The sequence below is a fragment of the Anomalospiza imberbis genome, chromosome 3, assembly GCF_031753505.1.
Source record: "Anomalospiza imberbis isolate Cuckoo-Finch-1a 21T00152 chromosome 3, ASM3175350v1, whole genome shotgun sequence".
Taxonomy (NCBI): domain Eukaryota; kingdom Metazoa; phylum Chordata; class Aves; order Passeriformes; family Viduidae; genus Anomalospiza; species Anomalospiza imberbis.
In genome coordinates, this window is record NC_089683.1 from 70,306,840 (window position 1) to 70,328,935 (window position 22,096).

Sequence of the window (22,096 nt, forward strand, 5' to 3'; positions counted from 1 at the left end):
GGGCCTCCATAATGTGGACCTACTTTAAAGCTATACTTGAAGCTGTGATCTGTGTCTAGAACCTTTCTAGAAAGGATGAAAGTTGATGAGTAATGATGATTAATTATAGGCCAAATGTCAAGAAAAAGTTTCCCTTTGGAACTTTGCAAAACAGCTTCTCATGCTACCCTGTTCCATTCCAGCCTGCAGGCCCTTCTTCCCCTCCTCCCAAATAGGGGGAATGTAATAGTCTGAAATAGTCCAAGTTAAATACACAGATGGTATTTTAAAAAGTATCATCATCTCAGGGGCTGCAGTCATAGTGCAATCACAGAGAAAATAAGAGACAAATACCAAAGAAGCAAAGAGCTCCAGTATAAAATGAACTATTCTGAAAGTTCTCAAATCAGCTCCATCTCAGGTGCACTGAGACACTGGTTTCGTTGTAACCAGTGAGGGGGAAAGAAGCCCCAGACAGGGGGAATAGATAGGAGTGAGAAGGAGAGTTTCAAAAGGAATACACAGAAAGCATAGTGAATATGTACTGTTTCAAACAGCGACTACCAGGAGTCTTAATCCAATTGCAACTGGGACACTAGTCCACATTCCCATTCCAATTAGCAGAGTCGTGTTTATAACCCCTCCCAGGCTGACACCGAACAACACCTCGCATTCAAGGGGCGGGCGGGCAAGCTTCCCACAGGTGGAAGGGCAGTCGCAGACCACACATTTTCCCGAAGATGCAGCCAAGTAAACAATGGCTTTCCAGAGGCGCCACTCCAACACTAACGCCGGAACGACACGGGCATACTGCTCCTGTGATCGTGGTTCCATTTTAATGGCGATTTCCAAGAAAAATTGAGCACGAATGCTACAGAAGCCAAAGAAAAATACCTTGGCCGCCAAAGTCCCGGCACGCAGACGGGGAGGGTCCCTGAGCTGCGGGCTGACCCGAAGACACAAGATGAGTCGGCAAAACCCGCGACCGCAGCTGGAGCGCTGCGTTACGCGGTCAAAACTTACATTTCACAGAGAACATGAAGCTGCCGCCGCCAAACTCCCGCCACAGCCAGACCGACGGAACTAAGGTTCATTTTTTTCGGAGTTCAACACGACAGGCGCAGCCACCTCAGCTGCCGCCAGAACTCCAGGACGAGCGGGCCCAGCTCTTCAGCGCCATTTTAGGAGCTCGAGAGCCGAGGACGCATCGCTCCCCCCGCCCGCCGTCCACCCCCATTTTCTGATCGGCGCTGTCGGGCTCAGCCGCCAGGGAGGGCCGGGAAGCGCCGCCCGCCGCCCAGCGCAGCCCCGGCCCCGGAGCACTCTGTCAGTCACTCCGCCCGCCCCGGCGACCGCCGGCACCGCCCAGCACTACCGGCGGCCCCCTTTCCCCCAGCCCCTTCCCGGGCAGTCTACAAGCCCCTCCTGGGCGGGGCGGGGCCGCCGCAGAACCTGCTCCCCCGCAGGCGGGCTCGGACCGGCCCCTCCGAGAGGGGCGCCCCTTCTCGCTCCGCCGCACGGACCCCAGGGCCCCCCACCACCGACAGCCACCTAACAGGGCAGCCGACCTCGCCTCGCCGCCGCCTCCTCCTCCGCCGGCAGCCGGAACCCCGCCCCTGAGCAGCCGCCGCTCAGGGAGTGGCGGCGCTGGCGGCGGCAGAGCCCAGAGCGGAGCGCCGCCCCCCTCCTTCCTTCCGCCCCGCCGGGCGCCACCTTCCCCTCCTGGGGGGAAAATGCGCCACCGAGCGCCCCCCGCGCACGCGCAGGCCCCGCCCCCTCGGCTCCGTATCAGTCTCTGGAGCGTCCCGCCCCCCCGCGCGCGGTGCACTCTGGGAGTTGTAGTCCACCGAGCCGCTCAGCCCTGCCTGCCAGAAATGCTGCTAACAGTGAGCAAGAACAGCGTTCCCCATGAGCACCCTCGGCGCCGAGTCTCAGTTTCCATAGAAGTGGAGGAGAATGATGTCAGTATTTCCGACACGAAGGCCAATGGGACCGCGGGATAGGCGGGCCCTGCGGGACACGGCCCAATGGGGGAGGTGGAGAAGGGGGCGTGGCCGCTCCCGTTCGCCCGTCAGTCAGTCATCGGTGCGGGAGGGGGAGGGGGACCGAGCCGTGCAGTCACCGCCGCCGGGGCCGTGCAGGACGGATCGGCCCCTCGCGCGCCGTGCGGGGCCGCCGCCAGCGGAGCCGCTGCAGCAGCGTCGAGCGGGGCCGGGGGTGCCCGAAGCTGAGAGGAGCCTTCGCCCAGTTCCCTTCCGTGTCCCCCGCTTCGGGCCGGGGGAGTAGCGAGCGGGTGGTCGCCGCGGAACAAAGGTGAGGGCGCCGAGCCGGAGAAGGAGCCCCCGTGCCCCGCCGGCGGCGGGCGGAGAGGCGGCGAGGGGCCCCGTGGGGGCGCGGGGCCGGGCGTGCGGCGGCGAGGGAGGGAGGGAGGGAGGGGGGCGCTTGTTTTTCTCCTGGTATCGAGACTGCGGCGGGACTCGCCGATGCTTCGTCTTCCCCCCCCCGGCCCCAAACACCCAGTGGCGGGCCGGGGGGAGGGACCGGCGGCTTCTCCTCCAGCCTCTCTGCCGGGAGGGACGAAGCCCCCTCCTCCACACTCACACAGACACACGCTCCGTGTCCCCGCCGAGCAGGTCGGGCCCCTTTCTCCCCGCCCCCCTCCCTTCCTCCCTCCCTGTCCCCGCTCCCTTCTTTTCTTCTTCTTCTTCCTTTTCTTCCCCTCCTCTGCCGCCTCCTGCCTGCTCTCCCTCCCTTCCCCCGCCCGGACCCGCTGCGCCGAGCCGGGGAGTTGCGGCTGTTGCTGCCGAAACTCCTGCGGCGGAGTCAGCGCTTTCCTTTATTAGGGGGGGAGACGGGAGGGAGGAGGAGCCGCCGCGATCCGGAGCCGCAGCCCCTACAAAAGCGTGTGTGTGTGTCGGGGGTGGGGGGACTGCTCCCGACACCCCGCTCCACCGCCGTGCACACGGGCACTCTTCCTCGTACAATGGAGGAAGAGCCTCCCTCCCTCTCTCCCTCCTTCTCTCCTCTCTCCCTCTCTCCGCGGTAAAGCGAGGAGGGGGGTGTTCTCTGCACTGGGACCCCCGGGGGTGCCCTCCCGCCGCTCGGTGCCCGAGGAGGGGGCGCAGCGCCCCGGGGAGGCGGCCGGGGCGCCTCCCCCCTCCCGCGGCAGCCGGGGGTGGGTTGTTGTTGTGGCAAGTTTCTCCTCCTCTGACAGAAATGGCGTCAGTGGCAGCGAGTGTAGGGGAAGCCGCGGCGTGTGGGAGCCGGGGGGGGGAAACAGCGGCCGAGGAAAGAGGGAAGGGGGTGAGCCGCGGGAGAAGGGGGGATCCGGGGTAGGAAAGGGGGAGTTTCGGGAGGAGCCCAGCGCCCCCACCCGATGTTTGGCTCCCCTCCCCCCGCCCGGTGCGAGCGGCTGGTGCGGTGCCTTAGCGCTTTGTTTTAAATTCCAGGTCCGGCCTCGGCCGCTCAGCCACAATCGAGGCTTTTACCGCAGCCTGAGCTCATCATGAAGGTAAAACACTCGCTTGTGTGCCTGGGAGGGTAAAGGAGGGAGGGTTGCATGGAAAAATGCTGTCCTATCTGTCAGTCCATCTGTCCCGACCCCGGTGCGAGGCTGGGTGCTGGTGCAGATCCAGACTGCGGGCAGCTTCGCCCCCACTGCCGTGTTTCGGTGCCTTGGCTCGTTTGCTGGTCGTGGGGCGGGCCTTGCTCCACCGCGTTATGCTGGGGGAAGCTGTAAGTTCCCCGAGCAGGGGCTGTTCTCCTTCAGAAACATTGTTTGTAGGAGAATAAGGACATGGCTGCCTGGGCTGAGCTTGCTTCATGGAGGAGCAGGGCACAGTCACCCTGCTCGAGAAAGTAACGTTGTGGGGGAAACGCTGGCTCTACAACATTGTTTACTTGAATAGAGGGTAGATTTACTTACTTTCTATTCGTCTATAGGAGTTTTGTTGAATGAGTAATCTTGATGTGATCGGGGAGGGTGCATGTGAGTGATTCTCTGCAGTGAAAAGATTGCTGTAAGGTGCGGAAAGATTTTCAAACAGGTTCTAATTTTCCTCTCGGTGCTGTGTAGTATTCATGTACCTCACTGTCATGCATTTTTCTTCTCTTAGACCTTTCTAGACTATTTATGTTTGGTATATTATGCAAGCTAAGCAGCAAAAAAGATAGTTTCAGTGGAATAGAATGATTTCTTCTGTGTGTGGCCAAGAACTGTGTACCTAAAAGTAGTTTTTAACAACTGTGTTTGTTACGGTTTTTTTTTTTTACCATTTTGCTAATAAGTCTCGCTCAAACTGTTACCATCACCCCCATGTAATTCAGCTCCCAGTCCTGCTGGGCAGCAGTAAATCTCATTTCAAAATACTATAAATCTTATAAAAAACAATTGTTACAAACCTGTGATGCATCAGTACTTTGGTATTTGTTAATAAAAAAGGGCAGTCTGTATGTGGGTTCTTCTACTATCAGAGTTTTTGCCTACTGTTTGTGAATAAGTATTATGTAAAATGTGTACCCAGTACTATATTCACTGCTGGAAATGGTAAATGAAATAGACTCTTTTAATTTCTAGATACATCTGAGTTGCTGAGCAGCAAAGTCTTTCTGCATAGCTATTAAAGGTTTAGCATGTTTTTTTTTTTTTAATTGCCCTATGATTTTTCTTTAGCAAGTGCTAAGATCTAAAACACTGCACATGTCCGTCTTATTAAAAGTAAACTATTTATGAATTTACAACAACAGGCTGTTGAAGTTGTATGATAGGGAGCTTTCCAAATGTGGCTCATTGCCTGGTGGGGATACTGGAGATGGAAGCAAGATAAATAGGAGGCAGTATAGGGAGTTTTTTTCCCCAGAAGGAAAAACCACTTATTTAAATGACAGTTAAATTTACATAAGTTTCTAATATTCTTTTTTAATGTAAACAAATCTTCCAGTTACCATAGAGATTAGGTTCAGATACTGTGGTTTCAGAGCCATATTAATATGTAGATAGACAGCTGGGAGCATGAGGAGGTCAGTTCACAAGTAGAAGACAAAGTGTTCTGTGAAACAGTGATACAGATCCACTTCAGGCTGAATTGAATGTATAACAGATGATTCAATTTAGAGTAACAAATACAAAAACCTGTTAATAGACCTGTATTTTTTTAAAAAACCCTCTCAGCTTACTTATTCTTCAGTAAGGTTTGTGCTACTATTGCATGTTTATTTTTAAAGTTAGGATAAATTCTGTCAGAGTGTTCAGGTGTTAAGTTTAAGTCTGTAATTTTTGCAATTTGTGTGTGTGTAGTGTTAAAACTTATATATGCTTGAGATAACTCCAATACTTTTATTTACTGTGCCCTGTAGTGTTAAGGGAGGTTAATCTGTGAGTCATTACTTTGAAGCTTTAGTTATTACAGGGAAACTTTTAACAGAATTGTTGTTCCAAAGAAATTTCTAAGATTCAACAACCTAACCGAGATTATAGGAGTTATACAGTGGATCAGTCCTTCTGGCTGCCTTAAAATTGTAATTTATTAGTTAAGCTTACAAGGATACAAGTTTGTCCAATAAGAAGCAGTGAGGGAGAATGCTTAAGAGAATTATTAGCTTTCTGTTTGTATCACTTCAAGGTAACATTGACTATATTAGATCAAGATACTGTTTAAATATGACTGCATTTATTTTTTAAGTTATCCAAAGAGCACACTCTTTGGATACTCAAGGACACTTTGGCATATAGAGGATTTCATGCTTTAAGACCTAGTCTTGCTTAGAGTCTGCTGATGCAGGCTTGCTTCTGACTGCAGGATTGACGCCTGTGTTTTGATTTATGCCTTGGTCATTCTTTCAAGTGCAGAGCGTTGTGGATTCTGGTGCACAGAGCCTTAGAATTGGATTCCTTGTCAGTATCTTTGTTTATGTAAACTTGAACAACTCAAGTAGTTCTGCTGACTCCTTTCTCCCACCTGTGTGGCATGGATAAAATGTTTTTCTTTCTTTGTAAAACACAGTGAGGTGTATTTAGGAACAGCACCAACAATTGTATTGACACAAAACTGTTAAGTCACTCGTGTTCTTGCATTTTGCAACGCTTTGACATGAGAGGTATGCTGCCTGCTAAGAGACTACCAAAGCTGTTGGTATAATTGATCTCCTTGTAATAACCCAACTTAATCCAAGGAAATAAAGTCCCTCATATAAACCAGTAACTTTAGCCTATTAAGTAGTGTTCCCATGGACTGCAAAGACCACTTAAAAACAGACTTTTGAAATATATCTTACAAGAAGCGTTCAAGTCTTAATAGAATTATTCTTGTTATTGGGATGTTCTACTAAATCAGGCTTATTCCTGTGTTGATTGACCTCTGATAGTTAATACAGTTGTGTAGATAACGGCTGTGATTGCTTGCATGTTGTCAAGTTTTTTTGTCGTTTAATTTAGCACCTTTTTGCATTGTATAAGGCCTTTTTGCATTAAGTATGTGTCAGAGGAATGTAGAATCTGTTTGATGATTTAAAAAGTAATTGCATGACATCAAATGACTACTTACTAAGTAGGTAGCAATATATGTAAAAGCATTCTTACAGAGTGCTTTTTTTTTTTAGCTCCAAAATCAGGAAGTAAACTCCATGAAAGCAAAGTGTCTGCTTTTAAACAGAGAAATAAACACAAGCTTGGTTCCACCAATGATTTGTACTAAGAACTCCTGGAAATGCTCATGAGATTTTTAGTATGTATCATGGCATTTTTTTAATATTTAAATATGTGAATGAAGGTAATATACCCACTGTAGTTAAAAAGTTCACTGCTGAGTGGGGATCAAAAGAGTAGATGTCTCAGAAGCTAAAGCAATGCTCTGTGAATTAAGTGATCTGAAATTATTGTTTAAATGTTTTGATACTATTTGCATGTTAATGTTTTTCATTCTGTAAAGTACAAACGATTTAATGGTTGTTGTTACTTGTCTTTGGTAATCCTAGATGTTCCTGGATGCTTGCTCAAAGTTGCCACACTAAAAAATTAAGAAAGCCATGCCTATGGTTTATGGTAGATTTTTTGGTTTGGTTTGGTTTTAATTCATCCGGAATTTACATTTTTGTTTCAGTAGTCTGTCCTAGTGACCTCTCCAGCTACCGAGAGAGATCGCTGGTGCACATTGATGCCGTAGCTGCTTTCCCTTAATGTGTGCCAGACCATTGCTCATATTCTCTGCCAGTATGGCTGAAGACAAAAGTAAAATATCTAGTGAACTTTTCAGCCACTAATTTCCAACTTTGAGCACAAGTCATTTGAAATTCCCATTGGTTTTATGCAGACTGGAAACCAGTTGTGGAATGTAGTGACCTTTCACTTTCTGGTTAACTATTTGAATTACAGCAGAAATGGAGATTTCTAAAGGAAGAGTACTGTTTAGAATAGTTTTTGTGATGGAGGCATGAGAACAGGTAAGTCATAAGAGGTGGTTTTATTCTATAACTTGTTTTTACATTGTGAAAAATTATTTTCTTAAATTCTTTCCGGATGTTCCAGTTTGAACAAGTGATCAGAAGCAGTTATTGACTTCCTCATGCTTGCATAATTACGCAGAAAGGAAAGCAAACACCACTTGCACCAAGCAATTACAAGTCATGTTGGAATAATCTATGTTATTTTGAAATTGTTTATTTGCACTTTTAAAATACTAGTCTTTGTATATTTTACAGTGGCTAAACAGCACAGAAGTCCTGAACTCAAATCTGCATGGGTAGTATGTGGCTGTTGAATGGTTGTATTGGTTTATAAGGGCTCAAAGTCAATTAGACCACATAGTGGAAAAAGGCTGTCTTACACTGAGAAGACTGAAGTTGTAATAAACTATGAGCATTAGTACAGTTAAGTTGTGCCTGTATTATTATCTTCAAAGTTGGTGAAGGATTTTTGGATCAATGCTCTCATGGCAGCATAACTATTGTATGAGCATACTGTCTAAGAAAAATGTTAGTAGGCAGAATAATGAATGTGTATATCTTCACTGGAACATTTTGGGATGGTCATTCAGTTCACTTTGTAATCCAAAACAAGTATCCTATACGTGCAGAGCAGAAGCATGCTGTGATACCCATTGCAAGTCCGTGTTCAAAGAAATTGTGCATTGTAGTTGAAAAGCCCTTTGAAACAAAACGCCAAGGTTTTGGTATATTAAGCTTTACTGTCACTGTCAAATACTTAATCTGAATGCTTTGCTGATTGAGTAAACCAAAAAAATAGTGCTAACTTTGAGAAGGTGAAAATGATACTATTGTCACAAATTGGTTTCAAATTTTTTGTTTAAATCCTACAGATACAAACATTTTCCTTAGAAACGTATGCTCTTATAATAGGCTAAAGAATAAAAGGGAGTTTGAGGTGACCTCATTGAAAAAGGTTTTACAGAAAAACCTAAGGCTTAACTTTACTTGGCACCCTAACGTTATACACAGCCATCCAAATGCTCGATTATTTATCAGTTCATACTTACTTGAAAGTAGTTAACCCACTTTCTGTTCACTACCTGTTGTAAAATGCAACAGTTGGGTTCTCTGCATTTCTACTTAATAGTCCCTTCAGCTGTTTTTATTGAAATGTACAAAGCTGAAAACCATGGATCTCGAACTGTTTCTGCCTTGAATGTGATTCAGGTCACATTTGAGAAATGTTGAGAAGTCAGCTATTGCGGCTGCTTGCTTTTTAATTGATATGCTTCGGTAAAAAAGACTACTTTTTGCCTTTTCCACTTAGCACTTAGTGTTGTCCAGTTACTGTGCTTGCTGTTTTGCTTGGATATGTGCATGGAATGGATTTTTAAAGACTTCTAGAAGACTTCAAAAGGCCTCCAGGGAACTGAGAAAAATTGTTTAGCCCTATGCATAAACTAAATGTTAGTGTTTTAATATGTGTTACCATAATTATTTTAAAAGGTTTTGATGGAAAGCCGTAAATCTGGGTAGTTGGGGTTTATTTTCTTTTTTCTGTTAACATGGGGTGACCAGATGAGGGGATATTTCAGGGAATTCAAGTAAGGAAAAGACATCAAGCCACTTTGATATTTAATACTTGACAAGACATCTATTTTCCCTCTGAAGATTAGTTTGAACCAGGGGAGATAATCAATAAAGATCAATAGAGAGAACAGTATTGGTTTTGGTTTGATTTGCTTTTTTTGTTTTGGGGTTTTTTGGGGGGTTTTTGTTGTTCTTGGTTTTTTTTTTTTTTTTTTTTTTTTTTTTTTTTTTTTTTTGTTTGGTTTTTTTTTTGCTTGGCAGACTATAAAGCAGTCATGACCTGTTTAGCAAGAAGTGTTTGTAAGCAAGCTCTGAAAGCCAGTTGTGAGAATGTCAGGGCAGGGTGGTGGAGGGTGTTGCTGAGTTACCTGTAGAAAATTAGGACTGAGATGGGCCAGCTGCTTTATGTGCGACCACTTGTGTGAAAGTGATTTCCTGAGTAAGTATCTATTAATTAATTGAATGTGGAGTACTATTTTGGGGGTACCTGAACCATCTTCACTATGAAGAAAATTGTGCTGAACTAACTATGAAAAGGCATTTTCCTTACTGAGTGAAGGCAGTAGGAAAAAGCATTGTTCCAGTTAACATGGAGTTACTTGCTCCCATTGCTGTTGTCTTTGAGCCTGTATTTGCTCTGGAGTGAAGATGGTAGTCAGTACACCAAAGAAAATACTTTTTAGCATCTAGAACTCCCAGTTTAAGTAGTCTTTGATTGTGACTTATGCAGATTCCCTTAAGAAGTAACTAGAGACAGCATTCATCAGTTTTCATTTAAACTAAGTGTGAATGCAGACATCTATAGAGCTTTGTTGCAGAGCAGATCACCCAAATTCTTGGGCAGAGGATTTTGCTGTTCTTACTGTTTAATCTGTTGGTTTGTTCCCCAACAACTTGAAGCAAAGGATTTTGTTTCATAAGTAGTTTGTCAAATTAAGGTATTGTATGGTCATGGAAGAATGCAGTCTTGTCTCCTTCTCCCAGTCTTGGCTGTTTTTTCTCATTGTCTTCAGTGCTGGCCATCGGTCTGTGTGGTGCCAGAGTACACGGAACTAAGCTGAAATTAGAAACAATCAGATACATACACTCTTCACTCACAGACTGTTCCTGTCCTGACTGATGCCTGGCAGAGGAAGAAAGGGCACACAAGCATAAGTGCACCAAAACTGATTAGGATTGGTTTAAACTGCATGTGAACACACATCCTTCCCCATCCCTCTGCCAAATTAGCAGTTTACAGTCATTTGGCTAAACATTCTGTAAACTCTCTACAGGTGAAATTGCCAAAGAAGGTTTTTTTTGCTTTCTTGCTACCTAGAACACCAGACTTCTTTACAGGTTTGAAGTCCATATTTTCTAGAAGATATTGAGTGAAAATATTTAATTGAATTGATGCTGTGTCTTGAAAGAAATGAATAAAATTCAATTTTCAATATGATAAAACATTCATTTCAAAAAATTGAGAGGTCTTATAGAAGAGATGGTATCAGATGAAAAACCTCATTTTTTAAGGAGGCCAGTATAAGCTTTGCTTTCCCTCCTCCTTCAAGTTCTTCTTCAGCATTTGGAAAGAGTACCATTAATAACAATTATGTCTCTTTCTACTTAAATTAGAGAAACAGTTGGTATTATAATTTTCTGTAGAAAGATATTTATAAATACTGGATTTCTATCCTATAAAGGACAATTTCTATATGCCTATAATACATTTTGACAATAGGTACTTTTACCAATGGACAGAAGATGTAAGCAATTGTGCTACCTTTATTCCAAACTGAAACAATAGGGAATGATAATTTGGGGAGAAATTACACCACTTTGATAAGGAAGTTAAAGGGAATCGAAGTAAAACTTCCAATTTTTTGTTTGTGTGTGTTAAGAAGGCCTGTATATTTTTGTGTAGACAAGTGGAGACTTGGTGACAGTTGGGTGTTAATGCCAGTTGGAGATGGTAGAGTGAGGTATGTGACATTTTCTGCTTATTGCCACAAACTTAATGCAGATATTTGGATGATATGTTATTTTCCTTTCTAAGAACTGGTGTTCTAGCTGAGCTTTTTTCTGTGATCCTTTCCCTCTTATGTGTCCTTCTAACTTAGTACACCTCATCATTTAGGACAATCTTTCTAAATGGGATTTGGGAAATGGGATTTCACTTCAGCAAAATTCATATCCGAGCGTATCTGATGCAAGATTTCAGCTGTAATAAATAATGTAGTAGGGAGTAATTTGTTTTTTCATGTTCACTTCTGACTTGAAAAAAAATGTTTCCTTTTGTGGCAGGGCAACCTGATCCACTGTGATAGGTTTTTTTTTTCCTTCTTATTTTCAGCTATCCTCTCAACAGCAGATTGCAAGCACTAAATCTCATTTGTACATTTAAAATAGTCCACTCTGTGTTTTCTTTAAAATAAATGTGGAATACATTCTTCTAAGATTTCAAAGAATACTTTAAATTAATTTAAAATGGTGGAAGAGACTTTCCAATATCCTTTATGAGTATTTAAGTGAAAGAGTTTTAAGTTAATCGTTTTGTTAATGCTGTGACACTTGGGTTGGCATAACTTCTTTTCCTGGGAGAAATAATAAGGGATTGAGACTTTTTTTTTAAATGAGTACATGTTATACCAGCATTCCAGAATTCAGGAACTTGTAATGGAAAATGTATTTTCACTTTTAAACTTATTTTACTGCTCTGCTTATTGAAAGATAGATGCTGCTGCAATATTAAATGAATGTAACTTGGAAATTACATCACTGAACTTAGAAATAAAATATATATCCTTCTTAATCTTTGTACTTCCATAAATATAAATGCATTTTTGAAAACATAGCAATAATTTTATAAATTTCCACTTCAGTTTCTTTAGAAGGTTGCCCTGCTAGATGGGCATCAAGGGAGGTAATTAAATACTTAAGTATAGGTAAGACTGCAGTACTGTTTGAAAATTAGAATTTGATACGTACCAATACCTTGCTGCCTGGAACAGAGACAAAAATGGAGATGATAATTCAGCTTCGAATAATTTCCATTTTCTAAATGCAGATTCATTCTGAGGTGCTCTTCCAGAACTTTACAGTGACAATCCACATACCTTTACACGTAGAACATGATTTAGGTAACCGTGTGGTGTCTTTTTCTTCTTTGCAGAATTTCCTGCCTATTTTCCTGTAATGTTGGACAATTTAAAAGACATTAAATCTTGGATTCTTTCCTTTACTCACAGATTACTAGTGCAGTATTTACATTCCTAAAATTCAAGTAGTACAAAAGATTGTCACTTGGTGACGTACCGTATTGGATACATGGTTTGAAACCTGAAAAATCACTCTACAAATATATTCTGGTACTCTTGATCCATTTTAAAATTGGACTGCCAAGGTGCCTGCCAAGTGTATTCCCTGGAATAATTTAACATGAAGTTCCAGTAAGTATTAGTATGTATATTAGATGCCTGTCTACACTATTTCAGTTTTTCTTTGCTAGTAGCTCTTTGGCTATTGAGCTAATATTCTGATTTCATTTTACTTTAACTGATGCAAGCCAAAAAGTTGGATTTATAAGGTAAACATCTTTAATTTGTAAACATTGAATAAACATTTTATTAAAAAAATAATTTTCTATTTCATACATTGTACATTAAAAAGTACATATTTAAATGTACACTTGCCAGTGTAGGGTAATTTAGGTTTTTAGATGCAAGTAGAGTGAATAAGCTGCTTTTGTTACATTCTGTATTGTAAGACAAATACTCTTTTGGTGACAGCATAATAATAATACATATGAGAGAGATAGGTGTAATGTCCTGCTATGACAGACTTTTTCACTGGTGGTGTATGAGGCATTGGTAGCATCTAGAGGGCAGCTCAAGTGGTAGTAGGTCAACTTTAAATTAGTGAAATGTGTTTATTTGTGGATCAAGTAGCACTGATTTCAGTTCAGTAAAATTATACGTACTCTTTACACTAAAATAGAGAACAATCTTCCTTTTTGTCACTGGAGTAACTTCCTATGCAACAGCACTTATTTGAACATTTGAAATGGTGTAATGAAATCCTAATTATGGTCTGACAATAAATATTAAACATAGCATTTATTATGTGGAATAAAAATGATCCATGATACATAAGCTGGCCTCATCAAGTTTCTCTAGTTATGTGTATTGTATTTTCTTAGTTGGACTTTTAAGATCTTCATATAAATATAAATATATATATTAAAACAAACAAACAAAAACCCAAAAGGAAATGGTAAGTTTCCTCCCAAGATACTTGACTCCAGACAAATCCAGATACAGTTCCAGAACTTTGCTATCTTACTGCTGTAGCTGGATATCCTTACTGTGTTTGCTCAGAATTGAACTTGGGGAAAAAAACCCAAACCACTGCAATACTTGAATGTGATATGCAGATGGGACTTGTGTTTACAAAAAAAAAAAAACCTCCTTAGTCTTAAAGGAACTGCACCATCTTTCCTTTTTTTTTCTGGTGGTTTCTCTTCAAGCAGCTTTTGTGTCCACTGAAACAGCATTCCAGCCAAGTAGTATGTGGGCACATCAGTTGCTTAGTAAGGCCAGTGTGAATGCTTTAACTGGGTATTCCTCTTCTCGAAGAGTAATGCACAGTATTTCTGTGAAAAGAAATATTACATTGGGCTGATTTGTCATACAGTAGTACTGGAAGATTAGGTTTATCCTTTAAGCCAAGTATTTCAGAATTTCTCTTCAATAATCTTCTTAGGTTTCGGGAAAAAACATTGATCATAAACATATCATTAATTAGAATTTCATTGGCATATGGAGTTGATACTGTAACCTGGCAATTTGATGGAGACACTGGTATTTTATTGAGATGCATTGAGACTCCTGCATTGTGTCTTGGGACTGAAGACCTCTTGTTCAACTTGTTTCTTGAGGTGCCTCTTGTTCAACTTTAGAGAACGGAACAAGGTTTCACTTAGAAAGCAACAGTAGACTTGTTGACATACAAAAGACTATCAAGTAAAACTTAGGGTAGACTTTTTCACTTGAGTAATCCTAAATGTTACTTTTTGAAAAGAGGCTAAAAAAATGAAGGTTTTAGTATAAGAAGCTTAAAGACTTTCAAGAAAAAACTGGGCTTTACATAATAGCTTCAGCACACTTGAAAACAGCGAACAGACTCTTACACTACCTATGCAACTTGAAAAATTTTATTCTCCATTTTTTAATATGTTGAAGAGTTTTGTGGAATCTGGGCAAGGGTCTTTCTTTAAATAGTCACTCCCTGGGAATGGCTGCCATTAGTCACAGGCTAAGCCAGCTGAAGATGTTTTGGAAACAGGTGCAGCAATGGGTAGCCAAAGAAACAGAAGTATTCTGAGTGGATAAACTGGATAAAAGGTATGAAACAAGTAGTTTAGGTTCTTTAATTTCTTGAAGTCTAAAAGGTAGCCTAGCTGAATACTAACTGCACGTATATTGTTCTTACTCCCTATATTTCTACAGTGGCACTTACACTTTCTGTGTAGCATGCATCTAAAATAGGTCTTCATAATTATGCAGCACTTGACAAATCTCCTCCAAACTTGTCTTCAGCTGGGTATTTCTGTTTTCTTAATATCTGTTTTATTTTTAATGCTTGCAGGCTTGGTTGGCTATGGGTATTTTCTGATGGAAAATCTTGCATCAGTGTTCTGAATAGTTGCCACATTGACTGCATTTTGCATTTTTCCCCCAAACCTCCTTTCACAAACTTAAATACTGAACTCTTACTCTGCAAGATGAATATTGAGGAGAGGAATGAGAAAAAGAAAATTAGAAATTTCTCTTAATATGCTTGCTACTGACCATGCAAGAGTATTTGGCCAGTAGTATTCTTGAAAAATGAATTGAGATGGGAGAGAAGTTTGCATGTGTGTTTATGTTTGTTATATTTATGTAAGTTAGGAATTGTGTTCCTACAAGTTAGGATAATTGTAAAACTAGTTCACAGAAGAATATTATTAAAGAAACACTGTAGTTTTTATGATGAAAAAAAAACAGAAATAAAAACTGTGGACTTGAAATTTTAGTCCTCACTTTATTTTTAACCCGTATGCAATTGTACTGAGTTTCATATGCCTTACTCCAGAAGCGGCATTTATTTCTATTAATCTGGGGAAAGTGGGATATGCAAATGAGTTGTTGGTTTTTTCAACATGGAGAGTGAGGGAAGGATTTACAATTTACTTCATAGTTTGAGGAACTGTCCATTTGAAAATGGAAATTTTTCATTGTGGAAAATAATGTTTATATTTTTCTGGAAGAGGATTACATAAGTAAAAATCAAGTTTTTTCAATAGTAGAAATAGTTTGCTTGTGAACATGATTATAATTTACTGCAGTTTTCCTTGGTAAATTATTTGTAGTACTAATTTCTTTGCTACCCCAGCTAACCAGTGTCCAGCTTAGTTAAGACGTCTGTGTTCTGCAGTGATGTGTGTATTTTACCTGACAGCAGTGGCCCAATAGGTGCTGGTAAGAAATGTGAAATTTAACAGAAAATAATGTGGGGTTTTTTTCTCTTTCAGACCCAGGTGATTGGTTATGTGATCATAATTGGTTATATAGCTAAAATCTTAACCAATCTGCTCTTCTTGACTGGAAGCTATCTATACTCTTAACCAACTATTTTTCTGTAGTGGCAGACCAAACCTAATTTTAATTGGTTTTTGTGCTGCTTGGCTGCTTCTACATAGTGCAAGTGTGCATGTAGTAATGCTAATACTTCACTTCTCTTTAACCCTGTTTGTGTCTTGTCTCTCATTGTTTTAATGTAGTGCCATGGGTTCTGTAGCCTGTTTCTAAGGAGATTTGAAAATAGAGTTAAGAAATCTTGTTAATAGTCTTGTTCATTATTAAGGGCCCTATAGCTTCACTAGAATATTAGGGGGAAATCAGAACATTGAAAAACTTTGGCTAATGCAACTCTTCTTAAGTAATTTTATTTATCTACATATATATAGTCACCTTTTTCTTTGCACATGCAGTAGTTGTGGTTGCTTTAAATTTTATTGAATTTTTACTGGAGGTTTTTTTTCCCCTTTTCCTTTTTTTCTTTTTTTCTTTTTTTTTTTTTTTTACTGGGAGAGGAAGCTGAAGAATTTTTTACTATTTTGAAAGTTGTAATACCTTTATAGAAAGATAGATCTTAATATTTCCATAAAAGAAAGATAGTATGGAGATATAAATTTGTATTGCAGTATAATTTACTGTCAGTTCAAAGGTTGTAAGACTGTACTCCAGATGTTAGAAAATATAGCCTCTGCATGGACTAAGACAGAAGCACTATTGATACTTTGCATGCATGTAGTTATTGTATGTTATTTTTATCTTGGCTAATGTAATGTAAAATAATTTTTTTAGAAAGTAGACTCTTATTCACAGGAAGCTTGGAGAGAAAAATGAATATTTGTTAAATGTAAAAGGAAAAAAAAAAACACGAAAGTATTCAGGACACTAAAAAATATATCTAGACTGCATCATCAAAGAGACCAGGATAGATATACCTGTAGATGATAATACTTGTAATTTTTACTTCCACAAATTTATGCGGTGAAGGTAATAATGGTAAAGTTTACACTTAACTTTTATACACACACAAACACATATGTATATATTTTAATATCTAGAAATTACCTGCAGTTTTTTAAACGTTCCAATTTGTTGGCTAGCTTGCCTTTCAATTTCATTACAATTGTATTCTATTAAATGTTTCAAAAGCGTGATTGTGACATCGGGAAGTCAAGGAAAGCCAAATATAAGGGCTTACTGTTTTAAAGCCAAAAATATTGCACTCTTGGTGTGGCAGTTGTTTTATCCAATTGAGATGTGTTTTGTTAGCTCTTGTGTAATGTTTCCCTTGGAGACTCAAGAATAGTGTAGCAGGTTACTGGTGAAGAATAAATGGCTAATTTAGACCAGGAGTGAAGATCTGTCAAAATGTTCCAAAGAAGGATTCCCTTAACGTTAAAAACTAAGGAGAAGTGTAGGGATTAGTGTGTATCTAGTTGAAGTCAAACATTGTCAAAACTCAAAACAAGTGAAAAGTATTTTTAGTTTGGCTAGTTTGCAAAATGGGAGTCTTAAAAGTTATTGCTGGCACTGACCTAGAAAGGAGGACAAGACTGTTGGTGTGTGCATGCTAAATCTCCTGAAGCCAGTGGAGAAAGTGAGGATATTTTTTCAGAGCAAGTCACTGGAAAGCAGAGGAGAGCCTGGTTTGCCTGCTCTAAAGTGCATCGTCAGGTTCTGTTACTTGTATTTATATCTTAGTGAATCTGAGCCTTGCATTTTGTCTGAGATGAAAACAACCTGTTTGGAGAAGCCAGGAGAAAAGCAAAAGGCAAGTTGGTAGAGAGAACAGGAGTTTTTCCTGTAGGTAAGGTATCTTTGTGCTACATGCTATTAATTTAATATAGTCTGAACTGGAGACTTAGATGACTGTATCTTCACCAAGTCTGAATTTATCAGAAGAAACTAGATGCCAGAGGTGTAATCAAAGGAAATTACCATTGCAGTGATATTGACCCTTCCTTCAGTTGATGTTTTTAATTGCAATGTCAGGCTCTGTGAAGAGGGAGAAAGTCTGCATATTCATATTCCTGTAACTGCAGTGCTTCTGGGTGCATGTGCTATGTCAAACAGTGCTAATGGAATCCCTAGGTTAAATTCATGCAAGACCATGAGAGGACTGAAAGAATGTTTTCTCATATTTTGATCTCTTTGCCAGTGTAGTGTAACCTGAAACAGGTTTTCTGGATTCAGGTGTGCCTTGGTGTCTGCTATTGCTGTTAAACCTAATGGGGTTACCCTGTGCAAGGCAGTGACTTGTGAGCAATCTCACTTGTCCAGCTGTACGGCTCTGGTTAATTTTCTTGTTCTACTGTAGATCCCTGCTCCTTGAAGGACTTCTAAAGACTGCCTCAGCACTGGATCATCATCTTGATACAAGTTATCTGTAGTCCAGTCACATTAAATATCGCATTTTTCAGGAAAGTCAAACCAAGCAGTAATTTTTGACAGGACTGATCCCATTTATAAATTGAATTAAGTAATTCTTTTGTAGTAAATTCTGAAATTTTTGAAATTAATCTTGAAATTAGTTCTCAGTTTACAACTAGACTTCTTATTTTACAAACACAGATTAATTAAAAATTGTTTTGTTCTGTGATGTAATGGTAGTGGTATTTTACTAGTTCTCTATAAAAATCAAAAGTTAGAGCATTCTTAGAGAATGCTCAGTTAATCTGCTTTGTTTGCAAATAATGTGTACTGGTTATAAAACTTAACATTAACTGGTTTTTTGAGTGCTATCCAAGTAGATTAGACTTTGAATACAAACTTCTGCTTGACCCTGCATATACTCCAGTGCTGAAGTGCTTTCAGCCAGTTTAAAGCCACTTCAGGATTTTAATGGAGATGTTTGACCGAAAGCTGTTTGTTTGACACTCAGATCATTTGAAGGAGAGACAGCTTGACTATCAAGATATTACAGAAAAAAAAAGGTAGGATGGTAACTGTCATCTTTTCCCATCCAGCCAAGAGCCTCATACATTCAATTTTTGCAATTTGGAAAAAAAAAATTTAAGTGCTAGAGTGTGGAATGAAAAGGTAAATATAGAAAATGCTATCAAAAACCCATGGGAAAAGAAGAGGATTATTTTCTAAGTTTTGAAATTTCTGTGGGTTTTTTGCAAGAATCTTAGGAGTTCTAAATTATTGTGGAGTACTACATCATCTTGTAGTTTGGGGCAGGCTGCCAATTTGCCCATTGAGTTATCTGCTCCTACTTTGTTAGTGCTGCTATGTGATATTGCAGTGAAATGATACAATGTACTGAAGTGAAAGAATAGCAGTTTAGCAAAAGTAACAGAAACAAGTGAATTCATGAGTTGAAGCACTTTAGTCCCTAATCAAATGTGTATCAGAACAGATGCAAAAGAAAGGATGCCCAGGGAGAGGCATCATTCATTGGATTGGAATTTGTAGGGCCTAGGCTTTCCCGTTTTACACTTGTAAGTTGTTAATTTAAATCACAAAAGAAGTATGAAAGAACACACCATCTGTTTTAACTGCTGGTGCTGAGCATCTAGCAGTACACATCACCCCCCCACCTTTCCTAGTTTCAGAAATTAAGGACTACTGTTGGCAGTAGGTGGTGTATGTCACCAACTTTAATTATTTAAACTAATTTTATTGGATTTATTTTTGATCACTACATTTTTTGTTGTTTCCTGCAGGTAGACAGAGATTTTAGAATATTTATCTTAGCATTCCTGGCTTTCTCAGAGGAGTGAATAGGTTCAAGCCTTTTTACTAAACTGATTTTCTAACTTTACATAATGATCAAAACTCCATCCTGATGATTATTCAGATTCAGAGGAACCAGGAAAAAACAAATACATGAGTGTGACTTGCATTTAGAACAGTTCTGTTTGATTAGATTTCTATCATAAAGAAGCTATATACTTTTGCACCAGTTAGGTTTTAAAGCACTTAAGTTTTTAGAAGTTTCCTGTCAGTTCTGTAGCAGTCAGGCTGTTTTGCTTCTTGCCATTTGTCAGCTCATAATTCTATACAAAACATTCATATTTTGAGTCTTATACAGGTAGTTGTGTTTTTTGGTTGCAAATACAGCAGAAACCTAATAAGAAACTGTATTAAATACAAGCTATGTTACCAAGTTTTTGTAAGCACTAAGAAAAATGCATTATGAAATTCTGATCCATTATAATGGGACGTCTTCAAAGCTAAAAACCGCACAGCTATTATAGCCACAAGATTGCAGGATTTCAGAGCAATGAATATAAGTACGAGGCAAAGCAGCCTACATAATTTGTTGAGAGGAAGTGGGGACTGACTGCAACAGTTGAGCTTTTAAAACTAAAGAAGTGAACAGATTGTTGCTGAGTGGAGTTGTGTACCGAGTATTTTTAAAATTAGTATTATGGTAAGTTGAGCTCCAACCAGAGATGAAACCATGTGCATACTTCCTGTCTGTCTGAGACATCGCACAAGTGCCTGGGGGTGGCAAAATGAGTTTTGACATACATCAGCACAAATCAGAAGTGGTAAAGCTGGTATTTCTTCAACTGAGTGATTTTTCTGATTACTTTGATAGGTTGTTTTGTGTATGGGGCAATTCTCAGAATCTTGAAATGCACGGGTAATTGTTTATAAGACTTCATGTTCTGTAGTTGCCTTTTATGAAAATATTTTGTTTTAGCTGTGGGAGTTCCTTGTTGATTCACAATTTGAGTGTGAATACCCATAGCCATATTAGGCTTAGTTTGAACTGCTACCTCAAAAGCTGCTTGATCATCCTTTTAGTGTGTATTTAGTAAGACTGTTGATTTAAAGGTTCAAAGTGACGGAGTATTTTAATTGATCTTATGATCTCTTCAAGCAACTAGTTACATCACCTATTAACATCCTTTTTTTAAACCTAAAAACTGTTAATCCTGAAGCTATGGGATTTTGAATGCCCTAGACTGTAAGATTAAAGGTCCCTGCAATATTGTTTTTTTCCTTTGCTATGAAAGAGCACTTGAGTCTGACACAATAGGCCAAATCCAGTGAAGGACTCTAGCTAATCTTTGGGTGTTTGTGATACTTCCCAGTGCGAGTGATGGCACTGTGGAAGTCTCCTTCGTATTATAAACGTAGGCATGTGGTGCTCTGTCCACTGGGCAGCAACAATTTGGTAACAGTACTTTGTAAAGTAGGGTAGATTTTGTTGGATGGTTGGCTCAGAACCTATCTGCAAGCACTCCTGACTTGTTCAGGCATCTCATTTCCTCTAACGTGCTTCGTGTCTTGAATTTGCAATAGTTCAGATCCTCTTGAGGAGTGAGGCTGGTGTTTTAGTCAATGAGTCAAGACTCCCAGCACATGGAATGGAGAACTTTGCTGCCTTCTCATCTTAGGTTTTAGTGTCTGGGGCTGAAGGCAGCCAGCAGGCTGAGCTGGGGAGCCATCAACACTTGCCAGTGGTACGTTCTGCATTTGTAGTTCACTGCCTTTGAAAATGGAACCTCCTGCATGCTATCCCCACCTCCTGAGGGGGCAGTCCTCGGAAAAATAGCCAAAAAATAAATGGAACATGAGGCAATGTCATATTTCTGCCAGAAGGGCAAATGCTGTACTGAAATGTTAATGTATTGCTTGAAAATTGTGTGAAATTGTATTTGCTTCTCTTGCAATTAAGTAGGCCATACCTGTGTCCAATTTTAGGCACCAACTAGGAGAAATATATGAGGTAATTAAATCAAACTCCAGAAGGACAGTTCAAAATACAGGGCCTATAGGTAAATATAAATACTTTGGTTCTTTTTAACCCATAGATAAAATTTACACCATAAGTTGTTGTTTTCATTTAGAAATTGGATTACTCTAAGTTTTATCTCTTGAAAGTTACAAAGCAGAAGTATACTTGTCTCCATATGCAATATTGCTGAGACAAGAAATAACAGTAGCGAGGAGTGTTTAGATGAGAAAAGCCTGTAAAGCACTGCAGAGTGTGGGCTATTCATTCCCAAATGTAAGAATAGGTATTATGGACACCTGTTACAAATAACACAGATAAATGATCCTGCTGAGAGGAACGACCTTGATAACCTTTTATGTGTAATTAGGTTTTTGTTTGTTTTTCCCAGGAATCTCATCCATTGTAACTTAACATTTCATAAAGTGGTTAGATGAAGTTATTTCAGTCTCTTTGCAGATATTTCCTAAACTAATTTTCATAGTTCTTTTCTAAGTGTCTTGTCCCTGGCCAGCAGTTTTACAACGATTTACTACGCAGCAGTGGAGGGACCATGGCAGATGTAAAATCCACTCTCTTGTCTAAAATTTCTTGTGTTGCTGTGACATTAGACATTTTATACTACCATACTTTTGGTACACTCTTGTGTACAGTTGGCTCTCTGCTACAAATTCATTTTGTCTCCAGAAGCACAGTGCACAAGTTCTTAGTTCCTGAATACTTGGATTTGTGCATAGCCTTTATGTGCAAATTAGTTGGGCTTAACTTACTAAATAATGTGTCTTGAGGAAGGATTGATTCTCAATAAGAAAACGTCTCT

General features: G+C 40.2%; 1 protein-coding gene across 10 annotated transcripts in view; it reads left to right on the plus strand.

Annotated features, from left to right (window-relative positions):
• Positions 1–1,697: 1,697 nt before the first annotated feature.
• The window catches only part of ARID4B (AT-rich interaction domain 4B), an 88,467-nt gene continuing 68,068 nt past the window's right edge, over positions 1,698–22,096 (plus strand). For 7 of the 10 annotated variants that reach the window (XM_068185034.1, XM_068185038.1, XM_068185035.1 and 4 more), the window contains exon 1: positions 1,698–1,940. In XM_068185034.1, the coding sequence (XP_068041135.1) occupies positions 1,713–1,940 (228 nt within the window). In that variant the 5' untranslated portion in view covers positions 1,698–1,712. Of the gene's footprint in view, positions 1,941–2,057; positions 2,293–2,837; positions 3,283–3,428; positions 3,491–22,096 lie in introns of those variants that run through there. The other 3 variants (XM_068185041.1, XM_068185040.1, XM_068185042.1) reach the window with 3 other exon arrangements.